We start from the raw sequence: 27635 nt of genomic DNA, 5'->3' as shown, positions 1-27635 counted from the left end.
TATTTACTCATGTCTTTCCTAAATCTAAACTTATTAATTGGATAAATTTAGAATTAGGAAAGACCTGGGTAAATACTGGTTCAGTAACAGGGTTGTTAATTTGTGGAACCAATTACCGCGTCACATAATAGAAGTAGGATCCCTTGATTGTTTCAAGGGTAGTTTAGACATATATATGAATGAGATTGGGTGGATATAAACAGGAGCTGCCATGTATGGGCCAATAGACCTCCTGCAGTTACCATCATTATTATGTTATTATGTCGTTCAATGTATACCCATTGCTTCGTGTTCATACTTTAAATAACCTATCAATATTGCTTTTGTTATGCCCATTCATCTGGTTGAATGCCCATCTATCACTTCAAGTTGATCTAAATAGGGTTTTGAAATGGTCAAAAGATTGGCAGATGCAGTTTAATGCTGATAAATGTAAAGTTTTGAGGCTAGGTAATGATGATAGAGTTACAATATACGAGCTGCCCTAATCCAACTTAATATAGCACCCCCAATACCATGAGCCTCTATCTTTTTAATCATTAATCAATTCAATAACCCTGTTACAGAACCAGTATTTACCCAGGTTTTTTCCTAAATCTAAACTTATCCGATTTAGTGGCTTTAAGTATAGTATATACTAGCTCTACCTAGAAATCCAACATTCTGTCTGTTAATAATAATATTGTTTGTTCAGGTAAAAGTACATACATACAAAAAGAGTTATAAACAAAATGTTGGATTTCTAGGTAAAGCTAATATATACTATGCCTAAAGCCACTAGTACTCACTTTGTATGTATGTACTCTTACCTGAGTAAACATTATTATTATTATTATTATTATTATTATTATTATGATATAAGTCAATGTCAATGGACATTGTCACATCAAAAAAAAAAAAAAAGCTGGAGACCGACCCCAAGTCAGGGCAATGTCGGCAGGATTGTCAGATTGGGCTACAAGTAGCAAATTGGGCTATGTTTGAGAGCCCCCGGGCTCCCAAATTTTTAATTTCGCTACTTGCGACTTTAGGGGGGTAGAAATAACCTAAGCTACTCTATCCCTTTGAGAGTATTTCTTTCTTATCTCAATAAACATACTTGAACTTGAACTTGAACTTGCGACTTTTTTGGACTAACTTAAAAGCAAGTTGGACTAGTTTGGGCTATTAATGTTAAGAAACTCTATGATGATTATATATGCTTTTTAATGTAATGTGTGCAAATCACAGCTGCGTCGAACCAGCCTGATTGACTAGACCACTTACCGCAGAAAGCTTGGTCAGAGACTGGCCCCCTGGGGACATTGATCCTAGGAACCTTCGAAAGAAAAAGTAGCCGCAAGGCAAGGTAATCCTCCCCAGGGGCCAGAGATTTCCTAACCTTAATTGTCATTAATACTTCATCCCAAAAGCTACACCTGGTTCCGCAGATCTTCATTAAGGAGAGAAAGTTACCTAGAAATTTACAGATTGATAAATGATGGGAAAGATCCCTTACAGTTAATACTTCTGTCAGGAACACGAAGGTTGGCAAGGAGCAGCAGTGTAAATAGGCTGTTAGATCAGTGGGAATCTTTGACAACTCATTACCAAATCGCTTCTTCCTCTTGTGATAAATATGTTGCAAGGCATATTTATGATTAATAAATATGTTGCAATCGGATCTGAGTGACCTCGCTGATGTTGCAAAGCATATTGACTGATTGATAAAGATTAAGCCACTCAAGAGGTGGCACGGGCATGAATAGCCCGTAAGTGGTGGCCCTTTTGAGCCATTACCAGTATCAATAGATGATACTGGAGATCTGTGGAGGTGCGACCTGAATGACCTCGCTGATTGATTGATTGATAAAGATTAAGCCACCCAAGAGGTGGCACGGGCATGAATAACCCGTAATGACCTCGCTGAGGTCATAGAAATTATACAGCTTACCAATCAGTAAAGCCCCGGTTGAACGGATATTTTCGAGAGTAACATCTGTGAAAACTAAACTGAGAAATCGAATGGGACTTCAGTCATATTTGTTTTATTATATATATATATATATATATATATATATATATATATATATATATATATATATATATATATATATATGCAGAGATAATATTAATAAAACAATTAGAATCGTGTAGTGTACTCTATATATATCAAAATATATTACTCTGAGACCCGTATCAGTCACTAATCAGTCATCTGATATCATGGTTGTTATATTGAGTGCATATTCTACTGCATTATTCCTTGAAATGATCCTTAAATTGTGTTATAATAAACCAATTGATAACCCCAAAATTTTACTCTAATGTACCTAATAATCCGTGTCATTATAGTATATTGTTATTATCGTGCATTAATCTAATCTTTGTTTATTGTGTCAAAATGTCTTATAATCTACCTGTAAACATTTTGTTGTCAATGTTACTGGAAATTATCTACTTAAAATTATCTGTTAGATTAAGGAGTTGCCCGAAACGCTATGTGTGCTATAATGGCTTTACACGAATGTAAAATCATCATCATTATGTACTTTCTTAACCCCCCAATGTACCTTCTTGTATATAAATAAATAAATCAATAAATTGGGCTACTTTTTTGTACAAATTCGCTACTTTTAGACCGTCAGCTCGCTATACTTTCAGCAATTTGGAGCTGGCATCCCTGTCGAGCGGCTGCTGTCAGGTGACCACAATAACAAGTGTCAACTCCGATAACAACAACCGCCCAGCTACGGTACATAGCAGCTACACGTATCGTAAAGAAGAGCTAACTACGGTACAGAGATCCCCCATAGGAGCACTAAAAACGGTACAGAGCTACAGGGGCACCTCGTAAGGTACGAGGTATAGGGAACATATCTTAGGATACATAGCCACTGGTGCACCAAATACGGTGCAGAGCTGAAGGTACACCTCTACGGTACAGAGCTGCAGGTACACCTCTACGGTACAGCGCTGCAGGTACACCTCTTAGGGTACGGAACCACAAAAAGCACCATGAAGAAGGATCGCACAGAAATTAGTAATGGGCCAGTTGAGAAGGAAGAGGGCGAGTCGGACACATACGATGATGAAGATGAGGAATATGACGAGGAAGGTGAGGCATTTTCAGTTCAGCTAATTACTTGTGTACCTGTCATTGTTAGCGAGCATCTCACAGTTTATCAAGGTCTTACATTTTGCCAAGATTGTGCAGTGTAGGTGATATTATCATAGTTAATATTGTAATCATATTGTGCAGCATCCTATAGGCCTGTATTCAATGTATATACAATCCCTATTTAAGGCCTCATTGTCTACAAGATTATCAAATTACTCCTTAAAGAGGTATACAATAATTAATAAATGGCCCATAAAATGTCCAAACACTCCCGACTCTTCAAGACATTGGGGACACAAAACAATTTTAATGACTATATATTTTAATTTTTAAGACTCGGGTACACGAGGTTACAACCCTAATGTGTATGAAAAGTTAGTTTTAGGTCAAGAGTGTAGCCAAGATTAAAGATACAATATGAGGTAAGGAACAGGGCTGGGAGAGAGTGGTTGCTGCTATAGATGACTGCTGGAGTGTGGGGTGGTGTACTCACCTAGTTGTGCTTGTTGGGGTTGAGCTCTGGCTCTTTGGTCCTACCTCTCAACTGTCAACTGGTGTACAGGTTCCTGAGCCTACTGACCTCTATCATATTTACATTTGAAACTGTGTATAGAGTCTATCTCTTCCACATTACTGCCTAATGCATTCTATCTGTTAGCTACTCTGGCACTGAAAAAGTTCTTTCTAACATCCCTGTGGCTCATTTGGGTACTCGGTTTCCACCTGTGTCCCCTTGTTCACATACCACCCGTGTTAAACAGTTTATCCTTATCTACCCTGTCAATTCCTCTTGAGAATTTTGATATTCAATATGATATTCTGTAATACAATGCAATAATGGGTATTTTCAGAATTCTTAAAACTGAATGCTGAACTTGATGCCCTGAACTCTGCTCTGGACACCATTGAACAGAGGAACGATGAGATCAATAATCGTTTGAGGAAGATTCTAGAAGATAATCGTGCAGTTGCTGAAGAAATACTGCAACAAACACAATCAACACAATAATAGTATGAACTACATTCATGAATGTATTGTTAGAGAAGTGATAGGAGACTATTAGTAGAGTCCAAATTTGATGTAGACCTGTAAATAGTAGATATTTGTAGGAAGATGATGCATTACTTTATTCAGCAAAATTTGTTTATGCAGTGTCAGGATTTTTATGTTTTGTACAAATATAGATAATTGGCACTTGATGCATAGTTTTGTAAAATTATCAGTGTAATCAAAATCTTTCCTCTTATATAATCCAGTACTGCACTTGCATTCTGTTGTGGAAGTTATGACCTTGTATTTAACTCTTCAGTGATATATTAAGTATTTTATGATTCTGAGTCATGAGTTATAATCTGCTACAACAATAATTTAATATATTTTTGTTCTGTTGATAAACTCTGAATTATTGTATCTAAAACATTTTTTTCGTTGATGAGAACCTTAATGTTCCAGCGCTATTCCTTGCGACCCATATTCTATCATTGTGATAATATTAACGATAACTTTATTCTTTATTCAAAGTTCTTTAATTACAGTATTTAGCTCCCAAAAATACATTCTCCTTTAAAAGGCAAAATATCCAGACCATTATCATCATATTGTTCATTTATATCCTATACATTCCTGTCTGTACTGGTGTGTTTGTTAGCCAGGTAAAAAAATTATCACTCATGTATATGCAAAATGAATTTGGTTATACTGTTTTGAATATAGTATGTACTGTACCATGTGTTGTAATCAAAATTTTGTATTCCAAGGTATTGCATAATACAGTGTCATAATTGTAATGTAAGGTACAGTATTTTATTTAGCAATTTTAGTTGTTTAGGTTAATGTACAGCACCAGGTATGAAATGCATTTTAAAGTTTTCATTAACATAAAAGTAGTATATTTAATGTAATAAACATTCCACATACAATGCAATGCCATACTTAAATGTAATAGGAATGTTGGCCATTGTGTACTGTATATTTCTGATTGTATGAAATACAGTGATGCAGAATTCATTATTGTTTAAATTAAATCATTTAATGAAGTAATACTTTGATCATTCCTTCTACATGTTTCAATTACACTTGACTATTTAGACTGGATGTTCTTATATATTACAAGATCCACTTTTAAATTCTATTAAAATGCATAGTGAAGAATAGTTTCCTTAATTTACATCCTTGAAAATACTTAAGAAACTTCTGGAAATGGTATTTGGAACACCAAGATACATAATTATAGTTGAGAAAACAGTATAGTACTGAATTATATTTAAGGGTTCAATTTATAATGGTGTAAAAAGTTTAGTTACTGTTTTCAATAATCTTTTTAAATATTATGGGAACAACTGTAATGCCATGTCCTAGAATAATTTAATCTTTAAAGAAAAAGTTAAGAATTAGATATTGTGTAATTAGTTAAAAATATCATTAATTTAATATTTGCAAAGTACTTTAAAGCTGCCTGGTGTTATATCACCTGATGAAACTGCCTAATCTTGCAGAGTTATGAAGTACAGTATCAACAAGGTTACAAATCAAGTCAAATTTTCCAATGAAATTGGGGTCGTAACTCAAAAAATAAGTAAATAGGGGCCTTCGTAAGTAGAGGTTCCACTGTACAGTACTGTATCTATATTTTCATAAAAATGTCCAGATCTAAGATTAAATAGATTTATGCATACTGCCCTTCTTTCTGACGTAGTCGGACACAAGTTTTATTTCACAGAGTTCCCGAGAGTGCAGCAAGTGTGGACAGCTTCAAAAAAAAAGAAAAAGATAGAAATCCAAGAATTTTTTAAATTTAGTTGACAAACTGTCCTCAACTTAATGATGCCAAATGATGTTCCCCAGTTAATAAATGGGAGATCTGTAAGATCCAACACCCTTCATTGTGTTGTGCTATCTTATACTATACTGTGCAAATATCTTAGTAGAATCTTGATTTACACACAGAAATCACAATAGCGTGATGCATCAAATGAAGAAATCCACAAGGGCCATGATGAGGGTTTGAACCTACGTCCGAGAGGATCCCAGACGCTGCCTTAATCGACTGAGCTACAACATGGTAAAAGAATGGCAACCAGAAGTTCTACTGCCCGTACTTAGATCCTGCAGCCTCTCCGAGACTCAAACCAGGGTTTTACACAATTCCCCCATGCACTCGAGCTCTATCAATAAGCTGTTCTACCTCTTCGCCCTTACTTCATTACACACACAAATCACAATAATGTGATTTCTTATCGTGGGTTGTCTGGGATGCTCTCAGATGTAGGTTCGAACCCTTGTCACGGCCCTTGTGGATTTGTTCATCTTGATTTACTTACTGTACTAGTTTATTTATTTATTTATTTATTATTTATATATATATATAAATATATATATATATATATATATATATATATATATATATATATATGTATACAAGAACGTACATTGGGATTGTGAGGATACATAGCATAGTAATAACATTCTTGTAAAGCCACTAGTACGCATAGCATTTCGGGCAGGTCCTTAATCTAAGAAACTTATAAGTAGGTAAATACTTGCAAAATTTATAAAAATGATAACAGTTATATAGCATGAAAAAAAATAAAAGATGAGAGAAAAATTGTAGGTACAGTATATTAAAGCACATAGGTAGCTCAGAATGATTGCAATGACAGCTTGAATGGTAGTTTAACAAAACTTAGCAGGCACAATACAGCATATGGCTAACACATAAAAGAAGACAGCAGTGAACACAATGATAAAGTTGTTTGGATTAAGTACATAAAGATTGGGAGATTGGGTAACACTAGATACAGTTGGTTCTAGAGTGCAATGTACAGAAGCATCAAGTTTTACCTATAGGACTTTATCAAATATTCATTATCAAATAATACTTGGAAGCCTGTTAGGCCTATCGAGATCTTCCAAGGAGACTTAACAGGACACAACCCACAATTCCCAGCCTACACGGGAGTCGAACCCGGGACCATATAAGGGCGGGTAGATTAATTTGAGTTCCTAATAGATTTCAGACTCCTGTCTTTTATTTTGTTTGACAGCTCTAGATATGTCCATAAACTCCATAAAACAAAAATATTACGTTATTATTATTATTATTATTATTATTTGTAATAATGTAACCTACCTTACCCTTCTATTGTCAACCAATGTCTGTTTTTCTTTAAAGAGCGCTGTTTGTCGACATAATTGTATTTGTGCTGCTTTTTCATCTATGTTTTCATTTCTTGTTTTCATTCTACTCATTATGCTCAATTAGTATTAAGCTTGTCATTTAAGTTTATCATGCCCGAAACGCTTTGCGTAATAGTGGCTTTAGGCATTGTATGTACTAGCTCTACCTATAAGTCAAACAATCCTTGTAAAAATTTATTGTATGTATGTACCTTACCTAAATAAAATTGTATTGTATTGTATTGTATTTACATTTTCAATGTTGTGCTCCAAATATATTTAGGTCATATGCCAAATGTATTTGTTTTGATATGGCAATTTCAAAATTGCACGAGTTAAACTGTATACAATACGAAACGTTAGAAGTAAATATATATTTAAGCAATTAAAGTGGAGTATCGACGATATAAAGCGTAAATTGAAGAAGAGGTAAAAGCCATTACTGGAAAGTTTGGCAGTAGCGGGAATGTTTTGTGTGTGTGTGAGGGAGCAGACGACACAGCTGTGAGGGGCCCTGGGTGGCGGCCGAGAGGTAAGGCTGTCAACGAATATCTTTATCCTTTTTCTACCCAACCACTTGGGCTGGACGGTAGAGCGACGGTAGAGCTTCATGCAGATCGGCGTTCAATCCCCGACCGTCCAAGTGGTTGGGCACCATTCCTTTCTCCCGTCCCATCCCAAATCCTTATCCTGACCCCTTCCCAGTGCTATATAGTCGTAATGGCTTGGCGCTTTCCCTTGATAATTCCTTCCTTCCTTCTTCCACTCGCATGCCCCTTGACTGTCACCCCTTTGATTGGCACCCCATCTAACCCGTCTACCCTTAGACTGACCTCGTGTGTCTTGAGATGATCATTGTGGCCAAGAGACTTGATTTACGAGAGTCGGGTGTTTTATTATTGTACACATTAAAACGTGATTCTGTTTGAACAAATCCACAAGGGCCGTGACGAAGATTCGAACCTACGTCCGAGAGCATCCCAGACGCTGCCGAAATCGACTGAGCTACGACATGGTCAAAAAGAGTTGAAACCAGAAGTTCTACTGAACTTATTTGGATCCTGCATCCCCTTGTGGATTTGTTCATTTGATGCATCATGCTATTGTGATTTTTGTGTGTAGTGATTCTGTTTCTAATGTTACATTTCATGTTAGTGGCGATTGAAATGTTTTAAATCTTCCAAGTCAAACAGATGAAGTAGAGAAGTCTGGTAAGGGATGATAGAATTGTGCATAGGCATTTTTTGTTTGTTTCAAAATTGTTCTTCATCCATAAATTCCAATGTTTAAAAGCAATATTTGCTTTTTGTCTGCCTTCACAATTCATTGGGCTTCACACATTTTTAACTTACTTTCCAAGAATACAATTCTATATCAATATTGTTGTATAATTATTACCTATAAGTGTTTGATATTAAAAAGAGATTTTCCCCATACTATACAATACAGAACTGCCAAAGATTGATTGAACTATTCCTAACTAAATTAGTAATTCATGTTATCAATGTAATATGCTAACACTAATAAGGGTAAACCACCTTGAAAGAAATGTCTGAACACTGTAGGTACAAAATTGTTCTGCCTGTTAAGCATACCAGTTCATTGCTTGCTAGGTTTTGTAGTGCAGTTCTGGCTATTAGGTACAGTGTATTGTACCTAATAGCCAGATGTATCAGTGTATTGATACATACATACTGTAGTGAAATGTTAAAAGTTGAGAATTATAATGAATCGTGAAAGGCTGTAATTATGTAATGTAATGTATTACAACATTATGAAACCTTTACATGCTTGTGTCTATGTATGTATTAACACGATGTACTGAACGGGGTGAGAATAGCTTGAGCTACCTCATCCCTTTGTGTGTATTTTACCTCAATAAACTTATTTTAATTTCAATTTCAATTTACATGCTGTTTAGCTGTAGCATGAATACTGTATTCATGAGTATAGATCTTTGCTTGTATCAGGAAGTACAGGATGCGGTTTACGTACATTTTTATAATTACATATTGTTTTCAGTTCTGTTAAATTTGTTGTGAATTTCCTTTGGAAGATGATCAAACCTTAATGACATTCATAATGTTATCTAATTTTGGATAGTAAATATATCATACTGTACATAGATGGTATTATGCAGGGTACCTTATATTGATTTAATTTATTTTGAAATGTGGATTTATCTAGTCAAAATGTAGATTAGTTCTTATAATTTCTTTAATTGCCTTTTCAGATAATTCGGGAATGATAAGAACATGACCTAATGTCGAGTGGTGATGAGGAGGAGATTGCAGAAGAAATTCCAGAGTATAACGAAGATGATGCAAGTCTTACCGATTCAAAAGGAGAGTCATTTATATTTCCAGTTGTAGGTTTACAGGCAGATGAAACATCTATTGCAGGTATCTTGTTGAATCAGGATGAAAGAACTACAGTAGATGAACATGCCTGTATACAGATTGCAGAAACATTATCGCTTTCTCCAGAGGCGAAGTCTCTCCTGAATGAACCCTTGCACTTTACGAGTAATGGTGATGATCCAAAGATTATATCTCCTGAGACACTGACAAAGAAAAATGAAAATGGCCAAAAAGAGAAAGAAGTGGAAGGAGAGGCAATGGCACCAAAGTCATATAAATCTTTATCTCAGCATGATGACACCTTGCTAAAACACCAAACAACCAAAAGCTGCTCAAAAAGAGATCACACAAATTCTCCGGATGAATTGACAGTGTCCAGTGATTGGTCTGTTGAAAGCTTCAGCTCTCATAGCACTGGAAATTATAGTGAATATATTAAAGATAGATCAGTGAGTGAAGTTGCAGTTAGTGTTCCAAAACTGACTGTGATTTCTTTAGATTCTGCATGTAAAGTTAGTAGCTTAGTTAAGCAATTTAGTTTACAGAATGAGGACTTGAATGATAAAACCACTGACACAGGCCCTAGAAGGCAGTCTTTACCTGTGGACCTATCCCAAGCTACATATTTGGAGGCAAATTCATTTATGTCGCTGCTACATGATAAGCAGAGCTCTCTTCGCTTTGATGAGAGTTCCTGTTCCTATACAAGCAAAGAATGTGTATCCAGTAAGATTGGCTATTTTAATAGACAAGATAAGGAGGAACATTTGTGTGATAAAGGACCCAGAGAATCTCCTAAAAAGCTGGGTCACTTGTCTCCCAGAGTAAAGGCCTCTTTGGAAAAAATTGGTACATGTTTGTCTAGAGGTTCATCAATAGACTCTCATATTGATTTGGAGGAAAGACAAATTTTAAAGAGCAAAGAAAATTTAACTTTCAAGGAGGCATCAAAAAACATACCAAAGATTTTACTAGCAAGTCAAAAGGAAAACACTCCATGCCATAAAACTAAATTAAAAAAAATGCTGCAAAAAATTAATAAAGAAAAGTTAGTATCTCTAGGAAAAATGGAAGAATTAGGTGATGTTAATGTCTCACTTTCAGAGTGTTCGACGTGCATATCTTCGCTAGTAAATTCTAAACACACAATACCAAATGAAAATAAATGCACTGCACAAGAAAGTAGCCACCCAGAAATCACTAAGGTTGCAGCTGAAGATGTTTGTGATACAGAAGAAGAAGTAGAAGATATGCCAGTAGAGATGGAACAAAACATAGCAAGGTATTCAAAAGTAGAGAATGAAGATATATGTGTGAATGAAAATCAGTTTTCACTGGTAAATAGTTCACAATCGTCTAATGAGCACTGTTCTCTAGAGCCCTCTAAATCATCTAGAATATCCCGTGTTAGTGATGGGGAAGCTGGTGTTGATTCCTTCCATAATAACTTTTCAGAAGCCACCAAAAAGAAAATCTCTTGTATTCTTGATATAAACACAGATGAAGATAGAGAGGTAGTTTGCAAGAAAAGCTTCAAATTCTTCAGTGATGAGAATCTCTGCCAGTCTACAGATAGTAATATACAGGCAGCAGCAAGCTCACAATTGGATACTTCTGATGGCAGACTTAGTAATACAGCAGCTAAAGCAGGTGATGGTCCTAAAGTTGATACAAATTGTGGAGCGCAGTCAAACAAGCTGAAGGAGAGGAATATTTCCGAGGCATCTGAATGTCCAAGTCAGGATGACTTTCCTATGAGCTTGGAGAATGAGTCTTGTGATGAGCTCATAAATTTAGAGATTGATCATTCTGGTGATGAGGTATTTGGTGATGATTTCTCTGATGCCAGTGAGTTTGTCATAGAATTAGTAAGCAAATCTCCCATCTCTGCTATAACTGAGAGAACAGAAGAGTCAGGACAGGAAAATGAAAATTTGAACTCTAGACTGGAGAGGGTATCTGACTTGTGTTCTGAAAACAGTAATGAGTCTCTGAAACAGACAGTTGACAACTCTAATCCTGGAAACACGTGCCAAAGTATTGAACAAAAGATGGTCAATGAAAGTGCCATAATCCCCACAAGTGAAAAACACTTCCCATCCCTTCCGCTCAGTGTAGTTAATGATTCTAGTCACTTCACTGGTACCTCCTCGGTCCTAGAGGACAGCTTAGTACAAACACAAACGTCCTTGCTAGCAAGGAATGAATCAGTTGATCCACATTCTAGTCAGTGTTTTGCAAGTGTAGTTGGCCAGTATAGTTCTAAGCCTGGGACAAAAGCAAAATTACCAATATTAAACAATAACTTAAAAGAAGACAAAATTGAAAAAAGTGCCACCCCACCATCATCACCTACTATTAAAACTCTGTATGGTCCAGTGCGGACCACTTTACACCGTAATTCATCAAGAAGTATGCATAATCTGGCCTCAAGCCATGGCTCAGCGTACAAAAGTCAGGGGTTGCACAATCGAGCTTTGAGTTTAAGCAATGATAATTTAGAAAGCAACAGTTTGAGAGCGAAGTCTCTCTCTCCAGGTCCTGTTCCTAGACAAAAACTGAAATGTAGTCCTGAATCTGAACGTCGAGGAAATTTGAATCGTCGGTGTATTAGTGCTGTAGCCCTAAATGAGAATGAGGGTCAAGTCAATTTGAAAAGAAATAGGAGTTTTAGCTTAAACAAACTAAATAGGTCTAGGAGTTCCAGTTTGACAAGCATATCGAGTTCAAAAAAGCTTGATTATTCCCAAGTTCCTAGCAAAGTTCGACAGTACATTAAGGAAATGAAAGATAAAGATATAAGAAATTCTACTAGGTCTCTCCCTTCTACTCCAGCAAGAAAAAAGAAGCAACAGGCGACTTCCCAAATTGTAGTTTTAGATGAAAAATTGTTGAGGGAATTATCACAGTATGATGATGATGATGAGATGCCAGATGATATAAGAAAGATTAGAGACCAGATAATTGGAGAGAAGGGCGATTCCAAAAGGCTTGAGGATATTTTGAAGCTGTTGATACTTGAACGGAAATCACGCCATGCAAGTGACACAACTCTAGCTGCTTTGCAGTTACGTTTCGATAATTTGAATGCTTTGTTTGCTGAAAAACAAAATGAAATTGATCGACTCCGCTTTTACAAGGATATACAAGTCAATAAAGAATACATCTTTTCAATTCAGACTCAAGAAGAAAGAATAATTACTAGTGATAGGTCTTCACATAATACAACTGCACCAAACACTCCTAACAAATCTGCCCATCATTATCTAATCTCGCCCAACATGACAAGAAGATCATCTTACCAGACCACTCCTCCAAACACTCCAAATATTAGATCTCTCTCACCAACTTTATCCCACTACAATATTATAAAAACTACCTCCACACCTATTGCTGATCCAAACTGGAGCTTTGCTTATGATCCCAATAGTTCATACATGTTTCAAGAGAAACATGCGGGTGGCGTTTCAAGAGTTCAATGTTCTACGGTATCTGGGGAAGACAGGAGCAGGGATATCAAGAACCAAGAAAGAAATAGGAATCCGGAGAACCAGGAGAAAAGCAGGGATTTGAAGGACCAAGCAATGAGCAAGGATTTAAAGACTACAGAATCTTCCCATGATGCAGTCTCTCTAGAATTGTGGATGAAGGATGCCAGAACTGTTCTGAAGAGGGTATGTTTTTATGTATGCTGGTGGAAAGAGAGATTAAACTACTTTCATAACTTTTTTTAAGTACTGTACAGTCCATTCTTGATTTTAATTAATTTTCAAGTAAATAAGTTCCTTTAACACCAAAATTAGAAAAACACAAGGTGCGGTTCACACCGGGGGTTTTCTGATACTGTTTCGTTAGCCAAATCAGAATTAGAACTCTGACTTCTGCATTATCGTACGTATCGAACTCATACATTATCATAGAAGTCTAGTAGGTTCATTAAGCATGATTTCCCTTCTCCTTTAGCCATCTTTATGTTTACTTGTAGCATGATGTGATTTGTTTGAGGATGTATTTAGGTGCAATGAATTTAAATGCTTATACTGTAGTATTTATTACAGATTTGTTGGGTAGGAAATACACACAGTTCGAGTGGTTTGAGAAAATCAAATTATGAATTTAATTACATATACTGTATGTAGAGTGATCTGTTAATAATAGGTAGTAGAATTTTATACAGTAGAAGGATAGGCCACCGTGATTAATGAAGGAGAGAGAGAGGGTTATGTACTTAAAAAGCCTTAGTAAATGCAAGGAAGTTGTGTATTACAAAAGATATTTACCTGTGACCAGTAAGAGAGCCCTTCAATGATTATTTTTGTAATGTCCTAGGGCATGATTAAAGTTTCCAATACTGTACAGTATTTCTTTTGGTTAAACATCATTGAACAGAATCAAGGAAGACAGCATAACTAACCCCTCACTTGCTAAATAGATGCTTAGCAAGTATAAATTGTAACAAAATCTCTTATGTCAGATCTAATCTCACCTTTGCCTCCTTTACTACCATATTCCCCCCCCCCCATTTTTTTTTTCTGTGCTGTATATGCACATTAAATGGTGCTACATAGCTTTCCCGGTTTGGTGCCGTCTTTTGATAACTGCTTGCTTACTTTAGCTGTATGTAAGTACAGTACAGCCTCGATTCAACAAACTGTATGGGACCAACCCCAATTTGTTGCAATGAGGGAATCTTTGCAACCAGAGATGCCTACAAGATGCATTTCCCATGCCCTATAGGCTAATTTCACTTGGCAAAAATTTTGTTTTCAACCTATAATAGACAACTACCAAATGAACATGTCTGCAAAATAATTTAACCACATCTAGCTCATTTCTCATGTCCCCAGTCTCAAAACTCATTTTCAAAAGGTAGCAGGGCCATTCCTGAGTGAACGAAAAACTAGCCAACTCAAAATGAAAACTAGCCATAGAATATAGTTTTAAATATCCTCAGTAGCTTTCCCAAGTCTCCAACTATTTTTTGTAATGATGAGTTCATCTACAGAAATCCTCAAAAACGTGATTGGAGCCATATTAAGAGTGTTACTATTAATTTTCCTAATATTTTCCATGCTCTATTGGCTGATTTCTCTATGCAAAATTTTAATTTCAACCTGTCATATGAAATACAACTTCCAAGAGAATCTATCTGTAAAGAGATTTAACTACTGTACATCTATCTTCACGTATGTTCTCTTAGACATTTTAGGAAGCTATGTTCTGTGCAGCGAGTTAAATACAGTACATGTTATTTATGTGTGTGTTGCAGATTAGAGAGTTTGCTTTACTAGAGGGAAGCGCGGCTCTACAGCACAGTGAAAAAAGCATCATCTGGAATAGTATTTTGCAGCAGGTGTGTCTTGTGTGTTTTTAATGCATTGAAACCTTAATTAAATCCATGCTAGGCAAAAAGAAAATATTTAGGCCTACTGTAATTTATTAATTTCAAGAGTTCATAATCATGTAGGACGTTACAAAAGATAACTTGTACTTCGTAATATTTAGGTAAATAAGCGGTACATAAGTACTCATTTAATATTATATTAACTATGATTTTTTTTATTTTCTGGGTGAAATTATCGGATGAGTAAATAGTGATGGTCATGATACTAGAATTTGTCACACTATTATGATTACATGATATTACATGATTACATTTTAAGTTTCTATAAGAAACCTTAAAAATATATCTTTCTTGGTTACTGGGCCTTGTTAGGAGATTATTAAAGTGCTGTACTATACTGTATACAGCAGTATTATGATCTGTGAATTTGTATAGGAATCACTTGCTGTACTTGTATATCTTATGTTAATATTGTACATATACTGAACAATATTACATTACAGTTGATTATCAGTATTTGCTATTAATAAATTTGTAAACAGAAATATCAATTTAATTAAGAGCAATGATATTTAAACAAATGGATTTCATTGGAATCAATTTTCTTTTCAGTATTGGCACCTGTCGTATCGGTTCCCAGTGCTGACACTCTTGGCATCCTCAAATGAGCCGGGTATTTTGCTCCAGGAACTTGGACAAGCCATACAGGCGACTGCTCATAGATTTGATCTTGAAATTGTGGCTGGAAGATATGAAGAGGGGGGTAGACTGGGTCAGTCAGAGCCAAACAGAACTTCTTGCGTTGACACTGGAAAAGGAAAGGAAAGTTGTGTGAAAAGTGTTTTAGATGAAGATAAAAAGTTTAGTGTAGATGGTGGTGGAAAATACGGTTCCCCCAAAATTGTTAGCAAAGTAATTGAACAAGTGTGCTGTGAATTAAATAATGTTGTACAAAATACACAAAATGATGATAAAAATACTAGCGATCCGAGTTGTAGAGTAGATGATCTAATTGAAGAAGGAAGTCACAATGCAGTGCAATATTCTCCAAAGGAACTTGAGAAGAGGCAGCATGGTTTGGAGAAAGATGATACAAAATTGCAAGAGAGAAATGAAAATCAAATGTCTAAGAATGAGAAAAGAGTAGATATTAGAGAAGCTAGTGCTCTGTCTGCTAATATTCCAATGGAAGCTTATCAGCATAATTTTAATCAAGTTGAAGTAAAAAGTACACCACATGTGCTTGAGCTCGGCACAGCCATCTTGGGAGGTCTGTCCAGCGGTGTGCCTGTAGCAGAAAAGGTCGAGATGGGTACATTAGCTGTTTGTAGTCCTGCTCACTCCAGGGAATCACTGAAGACTGTAGGGCCGCTAGAGAAGGCAAGTTCCTGTCTTTGTATCTCTGTCATAACATTTCAGCACTTCAGTAGCATCTGTTGCCTGTATTGTTGCAGCCCATGTAAGGCTGAATTTGTTACACAGTATTTAAATATTTACCGGGACTAGTTAAATATAAGAATTATTTTTTTCCATTCTTTTCATTTAATATCAGTTTATAGTCATTCTCTGAACTCAAACTAAGCTAGAAGTGAACAGATTTTTTGTTTTAACATTTTAACATTATCCACACTCTGATATAAAGCATATCTTCAGTATTTTCTATTACATTTTTGTTGGTTTATTTAATGTTTTGATATTACCTTTGACATTATTCACTGCCTGATATTTGTAAGATCATATTTTACAACTTATATCATCACTGTTGCACCATAGTGCATTAATTTCCACTGGAGAACAGACTATTCAGAGTATTAAACAAAATTTTATTTGCTTGTACAGTACAGTATCTGCATAGTCACCATACTGTTCTTTTTATTGTTTTTATTGAATGTTTGCATATTTATTATTGCTCCATAGTTTTCCCAGTTTGGCATCTTTTGATAATTACTTATGTGGTTATTTATGAGTTTTTGGGACCACTGTACAGTTTCTTGGGGCAGCAGAATTCTCTACTCAATAATCTGTTCACAAGCTCAAAGCCTATCTATATTTGTCAATAAAATGCATTGTGAAGAAATGTATTTTCCAATTTACACTGCTCATATTTTGGCACCAGATGGCACCAACCATCTACATGGGGTTCCATTAAAATACAATATATTTTTTCTTTGAAACAGGTAAAATTATGGCAGGCATCACTGGTCGACCCAGAAGTGCCTCATGCTGCATACGAGTCTTCAAATATCAGTCCAGCTCCATCTATTTTATCTTTGAATTCTAGCCAGTCGTTTGATCCTCATGTAGACCCAAGCAATAGCTTGACTAAAATTCATGTTGATTCTACACAAAGTCCAAATAAAAGTGGTACAAATCTCTTACTAGACCATGCTACTAAAGGTAATTCTAGAAGTGTAAGAAGTAAAATAATCAACTATTCACCTCAAGACCACAGTATTGATTGTAACTCTCCTCTGCTGCGGTCTCCGGATAGATTAGATTTTGATCTCCCCAAGTGTTCGTGGAGGAGTAGCAGTGCAACGCCGCGCCTGCCATGGGGAAGGACAATTAAAGTACGTGACCTTGACAGTGGATGCCCTGGCTCGGAACAAAGCACAAGGATGAGCCATAATGCAAGTCTTGAACAGCCAGAACAGCTTGAGATGCCACACTTTCATTCAAGCTTGGATGCCACAAGTAATGTAAAAGTGTCGTCAACGATATTGGTAGAACCTAATCAGTTTCGTGAACATGACAATGAAGAACGTGAAGAAGATTATGCTTATGAATGTGAGAATGCTAATAAAGTTGTATCGAGAAGCAGTTCGCATTCCCATGATCATGACAACACTTCAAGAGGTACAGCAGAAGCATCACCACCAAGTGATGTTGTTAAAATGGCTTTTCCAGAGTCTGAAAAATGTGAAATTGAAAATGTTAGTTGTACTGATATTGATAGAAAAAGTAGAGCCTTGTCTGCAAGCAGAAGTAGCATCAATAGCTCTAAAAAGAGAATAGATCAACATTATAGTCACAGTGAATCACAGGATGCTATACAAAAACACAGGCATGGAAGACCCATTAGTGCCGACCTTGTCGGCACTAACGGGTCTAATTATTATAGAAGAGAAAAGAGCAGAAACTCTGACTCAAAGGAGAACACACTCCATGAGGGAGATGTACGTAGCCGAGACAGAGATTTTATTAGTGACGTGCCATATGCACATCAAAGAATGAAGCCAAGAAAACTTATGGAAAAGAAAATGCTGGTGGGGAAAGAAAGAAGTAAAAGCTTCCAAAATGATCTTAAAATGTCTGCATTTGCAGGCAAAGAGCAAAGTAACAAGAGTAACCTGATGTCCACAATGGATAAAGACATTTTTAAGCAATCCAATACTAAAAAGTATAGCACAAAATATGTCAGTGGAAACTCCTCTGACTATTCAGATACATCTTCATGCTCCCAAAACTCATCTAATATCTATAATAATATAACAAAACTTAAAAGAGATTTGAATATTATAAAATCACAAATGATGAATTTAACAAGCGAGGTCTTCCAGAAGAAGAGGAGTAAGGGAGAAGGGGTTCATTCAGGTTCAAATAATCAAAGTTCCAGACTGCAAAAAAGGCGGAAACCTATTAAGGCTTTAGACATGTCTGTTTACTCCGAAGAGTCTGAACGTGACTCTAGCATTACATCGCTAGATCCTTATGTACACCAAACACTGGAGGACCAAAAGCCCTGGAGCTCTAAACATAGGGCCACCACTCCTGCCAAAATAAAATCTCGAAATGGTACAAAGGAGGAGTTTCATAAGCAGCCCAGATCTCCTCCATTAGACTGGAATGTTAAAGATTCTTGGCAAGACAAAAGCACATCGTTTCCAAATTCCTCTTTGGAGATGCTCTCCGAATCAATGTTTACCGCTGCTAAGATAGAAAAATTGCCCAGAAGCACTCCAAAAAATAAGAAATGTCACTCTGACAGATCAAGAAAATTGTCACCTTGCCCAGTAAATAGCAGAGCTGTTAATGAAACTGAGGATAAGAAATGTGGAGAGTGTGTTAAAAGAAATTTATTTCTTGAAGATAATGTAAAAGCTACAAATGTCCAAGAATATTTGACAGATCAAAATCAATCTTCGAAAAGACTTCTATCTGTCCATAACAGTACCAAGCATGTGTCAATACAAACAGAAAAGAGTAATAATAAGATTATTCACATTCCTGAGCTGGCAGAGACTGCAGCCTTGACTACTGGCACATCTAATGAAGTCAGCACTGATGGTACTCACATTAAACACCAGGGAAAGCAACCTACTCAAACCACAGATGGACAGTTCCTAAATACAACAGCTCCTGTCATATATATTCAAAATTACAAGTAAGTTTATACATAAATTATTTTCTCCATATTTGAGTGAGTTTTGGTCTATTTTCTCCATAGATCATAAAGAACAATCACATTTTGTTCTTGGCAAAAAGTTCAACTGAAAAGTATTACTGTATTTGAGTTTACAGGAAATATGATAATTTTGCTTTCAATGTAACTAAATCAAAATACTGTACAAGAATTTATGTGGATTTATAGGATTTAATAGAATTTGATGTGTGTGTGAAAGACCGTTAAAAGTGAATGTGGGCAAAAATATCTTTTTGGTGGAGAGAGAAGGAAATTGTGTGAATTAAATAAGAATGTCAAAGTGCTGGTTGGTGAGCTGTACTCTTTAGACTATTTAAAGTCCAAAGGGGGACAGCTATTTAAAAGTCCAGTACTACATTGTGATGTGCCTGACATAAAATAGTTATCAAGTCAGAGGGAAAATAATTGCATATGGCAGTTTACGCACAGATTATTGTGAGTAGCGATTCGAGCAAGGCGTGGGCTAATACTGTACATGGGATGTGTAATTTATAGAGAAATTTATGTGATTAAAGTTAAAAGTACAGTTGAGTGAGACAGAGGAGGGTAGATCAGGCCTTGACTAAAAAGAATAAGAATGTGAAGATATGTAAGAACTAACTGTTATGTATGGATGTGAAAAGGGTTTGATTTTTGGAATTATTCTTTTCTAATAAAATTTAGCAGAATATTAAGCAAGTATTCTTCTTTTATAGCTGTAGAAATGAAACTTCACAAGCAGGGTCTGATGCTGTTGAAAACTTGAAATCGCCCCAACGTAGCAGTGATCGATGCAAACACCGAAGAAGTGTAAGTTGGCAGAAACTTGTTCTGTGCAGTAATTATATATTGTATGCTAGTTGACTGTTTTTATGAATTTATTCTTTATATTTTATAAGTTAGTTGACTGTTTTCTGTATCCGCATGGAGTGAGGTGTAGCTCCTAAGCTCAGGCTCCTAACAATTGTACCATACAGCACTGTACTTAGTGCATTTATACCTCTCGACAATCCAGTACTCTTATACTCATGAAGATGTGAGAATGGTGATTGCTTCCACCACCTCATGTTTATGTTCTCATAACTTCTTTAAAATTTTTATTGCATATAAGTATTTCCTTATATTTATCTGGCACATCTGTTTTCAACTTCATTCTGTTGTCCCTCACTTGAAGAATTATCTATATCCACTTTGTTGCTTCCCTTTAGTAACTTGTGTGTGTTGTGATATATCACCTCTGGTCATTCTGTTCTATGCTGTAGTTCTCTTAGCCTGCTCTCATAGCTTGTCTCTTATCTCTGCTACAGTACTGATCTTGGGGAAAGTAGAGGCGCATCAAGTGGCACATTTAATTTTTTTTTTCCATTTCTTTGATATGTTCTCCAGGCAAATGCCTCCTCATCCCATGAAAGATGATAAAAATAAGGAGGATGATGAATAGATAATATCAGCTGTAAATATTATAAAGTAATACTGTATATGCAGTACAGCATTTGTACTGTATATGTTTTTACAAAAGCTGTTTCTACATTTGCAATTTTGATGCTATTTATTTATTGTCCTAAAAACTTCCATTACATTTCAGGGTAGTGCACAGGAACTGTTGGTTTCCCTAGATGAAGCAACCACCTTAGCAGAAAGACTTCGGTCAAGGACTGAAAGTATGTTGTCGTACCTAAATTTGCATTTTACCGTCCATGTGGATCAGATCCAGTCTTGAAGTACAAGTTTTTGTTCATGCTATTCATTGCAGTGTGCCTTTATACTGATTGATGAAGATTAAGCCACCTAGAGGTGGTACGGGCATGAGTGGTCCGTAATGCCTTTTATACGTTTGAAAGAACCAGTGTGGGGGGGACAGATGCATGATGAATGCCTTTTAATAATCTGTTACTGACTACAAGTGTGTTGTGATGTCATTTGTGCAGCTTACTAACCTTTCATACTCGTATGATTCATATCAGCTAGGTTTTGAAAGGCAGAATTGCAGCTGTAAGAGAATTTAAATATTGTGTTCAGACAAATTAAATTTTCTTCCAAATTGGAAATAAATTTTAGGAACAATATAAACTAATATTAGAGACCTTATTTTAAATGGCTTTTTATTTTAAATGTCAGATTTTATTTTTTATATGATATATGTAGCTACATACAAACAATTATGGATGTTAAGGAAAACACCTGATTTTAACGCACAATTAGAACTTTTCTGAAATAGAAATAGAACCTATTTCTGCAGTTGACTGACAAACAGTGAGGTCTTTTGTGTGAGCTTTCTTGCAATTAACTACATAATACTGTATACTAAAGTGTAGAATGATACAATCTTACAGTACATAGTTTCATCATTAAATACACGAACAGCATTCTTAATGATACTGATCTATTAGTTCAGTACTGTAGTTATAGACATAAGAGGCACTATGTAATCTGTATTTTCCAAAAACGCAAGATGAGAAGGTATCATATATACAAGTAGATTAACAATACATGTCTGCACGCGACCAATAGGATTAAAGGTCCCCCAAAATTATTATGCTGTCGTCATTACTATTTGCAAAATATCTTACAATAGTTGCAAGCTAATGTCTTGAAGCTTCACTTGTTATAAGATAAATTGTTTATAGTTGAAATTTGTGAGTGAAGACTTTGTTTACCTATTTTATATTAGTAGAAGTTGTAGTGAGGCAACTATTCAAATAGTAGGGTATATTCTGTGTCTTATCACATACAAATGTATTATGTTCCCTGTTTACCATATCATAATGACAGTTCAGCAAACTTACTGAACCAAATGCACTTGTACAAAATACCAAACACAGTATTTAGGCAAAACGTTAGTGGTTTCTATCTTTAAAGGATACACAGTCATATATTGTAATTATTTAGGCAAAACGTTAGTGGTTTGTATCTTTAAAGGGTACACAGTAGTATATTGTAGTTGGTCATTTACAGTTTTGATGTTAAACTCTGTGGCCCATGTGGCATTTACTTGGGTATTTTTGTACTGGTAATTAGTTAACACGTAGCTGGCGTTATGGTGTATTTAAGATGATAATGGTCTTCAGTGAGTGTTCATGGAGTTTCTGGGTTCTCAGTAATGTGGTATGAAAGTTAGAACTCATTTCACTAGGATTTATGTTGTTAAGATTGCTAAAGCTTAAAGTATCATTAATATTTGAAGGACAGTTACAGTATATTGATATTCTTTTGCACTAAAGATGGTCATACAATATTATCCATAAACTGAGAACTTGCTGTATATATTCCCCACAGTTAAGAGCTTTATTTTGTTTAGGGAATTTTGCACACAGAGCCACCAGAGTTAATTTGCTATTTTATGTTTGAACAACAAAAATTTGTATGAGATGTTTTAAAAGATAATACGAAGAAGCAATTACTTATCAAATAGTTTTCAAGGTTATATTTGTGAGTGAAGACTTTGTTTACTCGTTTTGGGCATTAGTATATACAGTATGTGAGAACACCCACCAGATGCTTCAAGGTTATGTGAGGAGTCTTTCATGTGGTGAACTAAACTTAAATGTCAGCTAGAAACAATAGGTGTTAACCCTTTGAATGCTGGTAAACAACATATTTAAGCTTATCACGGTCCGGTCAGTAGTGTGTGTGTGTGTGTGTGTGTGTGTGTGCCTGAGGGGTTCAGGGACGCGGGTTTGAATCCATCATATGGTTTCAGTATTTTCTCAGATGTATCACATACTTGTGATTTCACTGTGCAATACTTGTTCCTTTCCACCTTTTCTCCCTTGCATCGCATTTTGCTAAAAAATAAAATAAAAATAAAAAGACCAAAAATAATACAACCTATAGTACAAGATTTTAGACCTTAGTTTTCTGTTTCGTAAATACCAAAGTAACAACATCTCATATTTGAGGGAAATTGACACTAGGCTGGCCTAGAATAGTACAAGTGGTCTTTGAAGTATTTTCACTAATTAGAATTGAAAGTCCTCTAGTGGTTAACATGGAGATTTTCTGGTTAATCACTGATCGAATTATCTGGAAGTTGTTAGTATAATCGGGGACTAAAAATATCAGGCCCTGTTATCGGGTCTGTTTCTGAATGACACCAGTTGCTTGATTCAGAGAGATGGATAATCATATCACTGTATGTTGTAGCAACTATTTATATTCAGTACAATATACAGTAATTTATTATTCAGCAGTTTAGTGTATTACAAATAATTTCTTGTTTAGATGAACATACAGATGAGTTTAAAGTTAATATTTCACCTGTAAGGGCTTATCAAGACGAACAGATACACAGGCTGTGCTTATGAAGGGGTAAGATGGGGGACTGGAGAAGTAATGACTGGCATTATACTTGCATTATTCCCATACATATACAACTCTAAGGAGGATTAGACTTGCTTACAAACACAATCATAAATAATGAAAAATAACATTAATACATGTCAAATGGAAGTCATTATGAGGAATGAGGAATTATTTATTACTTATCATATTTATGAAATTAATTTAGCAATGTTAAATTCCATTTAAGTGTGTTCAGTGTTCTTGTTATTTATGGCTGCAGACTATAGTCTCTTAAAGTTTTATTTTTTAATGATAAGGTTAACATTCCAAAGTTCATGGCATATTTCTCCTTGTTCCGTGTCTCTCACACATTGTTGGTGTTCAGAATGACAGCATTGAAAGGGTTAAATAATGTCAGTGTTGCATTTTGTGTAGTAAAGAATTTGTACACAAACACTGTATCTTTGTTAGGAAGTGTTTATACTGCTATTTCTTTAATAGTGAAATAACTTTTCAACAGGCTGATGATAAGCATTTCCAAATATAGTGAGTTTTGTAACGTTAAAAATGATTCTTTTGTTACAATTGGTTTGAATAGTGTGAATTTAATTGCCATTTTTCTTGTGTGTGAAAGTGTTCTGTGCCAAAGGGGACCAATTTTGATATGAAGAAGTTATGCTTTTATTTATCTTTCCAAGGGTGTCTAAAGCTAAGTTTATATGTGCTGCAGAATGTAATGGTACTTATTTTGTAAAAGTATGTAATCTTTTAAGCTTATTTTCATGCAAACCAGGAAAAGTTGGCCACAGACCAGGCTAACTCTAGAAATTGCCACGGTATCAAATGTTAAATGTTTGCCTTGTGAACAACTCTATTTTCTCCTGTTCCCTGGTTTGTGTACATCATTTCCAGGATTGAAGGGAGTGTGTAACTTCCTAAATATTACCCGGACATTTTGGCTAAATACCTTATGTGTGTTACAGTGCCAAAGAATTACATCACTTTATTTCCACAATATGCAGTGAAAATCTGTTGTCTTTAATTACATTTATGTTGCTATAGTGCAATAATTACTAAGTGCTTCATTTCAACCGCTTTCTAAAATGAAAATTTCTTCAATATTTTATTAGTAAATGCAAAGAGACCTTTGAAAGTTTTGTATGTTATGATTATTATCTCATTTCCCACCTTCACTGGGTGGGGATGCACCAGCTTGAAGAAAACTGAATAATATGGTGAAAGGTCGTAGGTTCAAAACAAATTATCATTCACCTTAGATAGTATCACAGAAAAAAAAGCACCACCACCACACTCGAGCATCATTCCTATGTTTTTGTAAGGCCAGGTGGCCGCTGTTCCTCATGAAGTTGCATGCGTGGTACAAACATTATATACACTCCCTTGCAAACTGCTTCCACCTTAGCCTTGTTCATTGCCATATCCCAAGCTTTGTACATGCTCAATCCTCACTTCCTCATAAACCATCCTCGTCTGTTTTCATCAGGACCTCTCTCTCTTCTCCTGCCGTCAAATTCACTGCATCATCATCTCCGTCACAAGTTTACTATCGTGCATTCATTCGACATTTCTAAACAGTCTTTGTCCTTTGTGACATCTTGGATTGTCCATTTCTACTTTCATTCCTGATTTTATTAGTTTGTACCACATTTGCATATTGTACCTATTTGTTCTTTGTTAAACTGGGTAAATGTCTTGCATATCAAAAAAAAGGTTAATATCTTTGTCTAACTTCCATTATAGGGACCATATCCAAATTAATTATGAATTTTGTTGTATTTTAAGAAAAATAAATTTATCTTGCTTAACTGGCACCAGCCTATGTATTAAGACATTATTTATTGATAATGTGGTTTATCATGGAGCTAATAATGATTAGAAATTAGTATGTCCTTAAATCATACCTTATTGTATCTTTGGCAAGTGCACATCTTGATGATTATAATGTGCAAAGCACATGCCTTTGTACTGTACTCGATATTCTGCCTTGTACTCGATATTCTGCTCCATGTGCAGATTCAATTTATAATTTACTTAATGAGCTTAAAAAAAAAAAGACATTACTTATTGATAATTTTGATACTTCGTGAATCACAAGCTGGCTCCATGCAAAGCCGAGATGGAATAACATAAGTGCATAGTGAAAAAGAAACACTTTGTATATGAATACAAGTGAAAAAGGAACACACAAAAGGAATTGTAGCTAATATAAGTTTTCAAACTCCTGACATAGCAACCCCACCTTGAGTTTGAGTTATAATTTGCTCTACTTGCTAAAGTTTTATTTTTTAGATGGCTTCAAATGGGACATTACGAATACTAGTCAAATGTTCAAATTAAATTAATCTCTTACAAAATCACACACACACTCATTTTGTTTAAATATTTCAGTGTATCATTGATAATATTTAGTGAAAAACATTTATAATAAAAAAGGCCTACATAAATCTAAATAATTTTGTAAATGCAGCCATACGAATTATAATTTGTGGTAGCACATGTAGTTTGTTTATTTTTGTATTGAATCTGAAGCATGTGGCTTGGTTTTTAATTGGTTAAAATTTAAAAATAATTTTCATGTACTGTAGTACAATAGTTAAAAAGTGTATGAGTATTACCTGTAAAACTCTCCCTAGAAGCCTGCTTGATGTATTCCCCCCCCCCCCTCATTTAGTTTCATTGCACTTTTTATATACAATATGTAAAAGATGCTTGCTATTTTGATAATGTGTTTGTGAAATAAAATTTATACATCACTTTAGTTCTGTTTGTTAATCAAATACAATTGATTGAAATCGTCATATTTTGATTGTGTTCTGTTACTTAAAGTGTTCAGTTATCTCTTCATACATTATGGGTGCTATGGCCCACACTGGGAGGCCTGGACTAAAGATTATTCATGTTTGGTAGCTTTGAGAGCTGATATCGAGAAATAATCTTGCAGCTGTGTATTGGAATACATGTTTACCTTTACACAGTATCTGGTAGTTAACTGTGTTCAAAACTGTAGTTCTTTGACACAAAATATATTTTTTCATGGAAGATAAAGCATTTTGTCTCCCATCAAAGCAATCAGTTGGTTGCTATAACTCCCTGCATGCAGACTACAAAATTGTATATAAAATACATAACTATTATTAATGAACAAATATTAAATATATTATTAATAATGATAACAAAAATGTATTAACATCATAACAGTGATGCATAACATCATGTCAGTGATGCCATAGGGACTAACACATTCCTACAGGATAAGTTTAAGGTCAACATATGACCATTTTAATATTTACTTCCATTATCAACATAATACCTATTTTCCACCTTCATGGGGTACGGAGGCATCAGCCCAGAGAAAAGTATGCAGCTACATAGTGAAAGGTTATAGATATTAAAAAAATAACACGTGTCTGCTAATTATGCTGTACCATTCTTACTATATAGCATTGCAGAAAATAAGCATAACCCACACTCCACAAGACCAGGTGTACAGTCTCTTATTCTCATACGGTACAAGTAAGTAATTATCAAAAAAAGGCACCAAGCCGGGAAGGCTATGTAGTACCGTCAAAAGTGCGGGATATTCAAAAGGCGCTAAAGATCACCAAGGATGCCAATACAAAAATAAAAAGTGCACAAGGCGAACATCAAAGGCATCCAGTTCACCAAGGATATTCATTGAGGGAGAAGCAAGACACACGCAAATCCTGGAAGTCTGGATATGCACGACCGTAAGAGGGACAATGTAATTTGGACAATAAGGAACAGGGCGGCGATATATACGATACAAGCAGTGCATTCTCTGCCAACTTTTATCTTCACAATATCCCGTGTATTGTTTACCCACAATCCCTGCTTCCTCAAACTCAACATGTCTGTAATTTGGCACCATTTCTCCAAAGCTTCCTGAGCATCCTTACCTAAAAAAATACACCTTGGAACTTCTTTCTCTG

The 27635-nt window shown here is 35.4% G+C and overlaps 2 protein-coding genes across 3 annotated transcripts; both read left to right on the top strand.

Annotated features, from left to right (window-relative positions):
* The first annotated feature begins 2658 nt into the window (after positions 1–2658).
* On the top strand, positions 2659–5108 carry LOC123759022 (UPF0184 protein AAEL002161). Its single transcript, XM_045743750.2, has 2 exons — positions 2659–3097; positions 3952–5108. Exons 1-2 carry the CDS (start codon positions 2998–3000, stop codon positions 4107–4109), a joined length of 258 nt encoding a protein of 85 aa, XP_045599706.1. The 5' UTR covers positions 2659–2997; the 3' UTR covers positions 4110–5108.
* A 2550-nt stretch (positions 5109–7658) lies between these two features.
* On the top strand, positions 7659–26443 carry LOC123759023 (uncharacterized). Of its 2 annotated transcripts, XM_045743751.2 has the most exons (7): positions 7659–7809; positions 9511–13311; positions 14907–14990; positions 15594–16361; positions 17159–19365; positions 20100–20193; positions 20969–26443. In XM_045743751.2, exons 2-7 carry the CDS (start codon positions 9541–9543, stop codon positions 21101–21103), a joined length of 7059 nt encoding a protein of 2352 aa, XP_045599707.2. In that variant the 5' UTR covers positions 7659–7809; positions 9511–9540; the 3' UTR covers positions 21104–26443. The 2 variants fall into 2 exon arrangements, with proteins under 2 accessions (XP_045599707.2, XP_069180964.1); XM_069324863.1 differs by lacking the exon at positions 15594–16361.
* Positions 26444–27635: the final 1192 nt, after the last annotated feature.

This window comes from Procambarus clarkii, chromosome 15 (assembly GCF_040958095.1).
Source record: "Procambarus clarkii isolate CNS0578487 chromosome 15, FALCON_Pclarkii_2.0, whole genome shotgun sequence".
NCBI lineage: Eukaryota > Metazoa > Arthropoda > Malacostraca > Decapoda > Cambaridae > Procambarus > Procambarus clarkii.
The sequence above is the reverse complement of the archived record's forward strand: the minus strand, read 5'-3'. Positions and strand labels throughout refer to the sequence as shown.

Bases quoted from the DNA above. Each gene is read 5' to 3' on its own strand.
- LOC123759022 (XM_045743750.2), top strand. From the start codon at position 2,998: ATGAAGAAGGATCGCACAGAAATTAGTAATGGGCCAGTTGAGAAGGAA. The intron at 3,098-3,951 runs GTGAGGCATTTT...GGGTATTTTCAG, and splicing joins TGAGGAATATGACGAGGAAG to AATTCTTAAAACTGAATGCT.
- LOC123759023 (XM_045743751.2), top strand. From the start codon at position 9,541: ATGTCGAGTGGTGATGAGGAGGAGATTGCAGAAGAAATTCCAGAGTAT. The intron at 13,312-14,906 runs GTATGTTTTTAT...TGTGTGTTGCAG, and splicing joins CCAGAACTGTTCTGAAGAGG to ATTAGAGAGTTTGCTTTACT. The intron at 19,366-20,099 runs GTAAGTTTATAC...CTTCTTTTATAG, and splicing joins ATATATATTCAAAATTACAA to CTGTAGAAATGAAACTTCAC.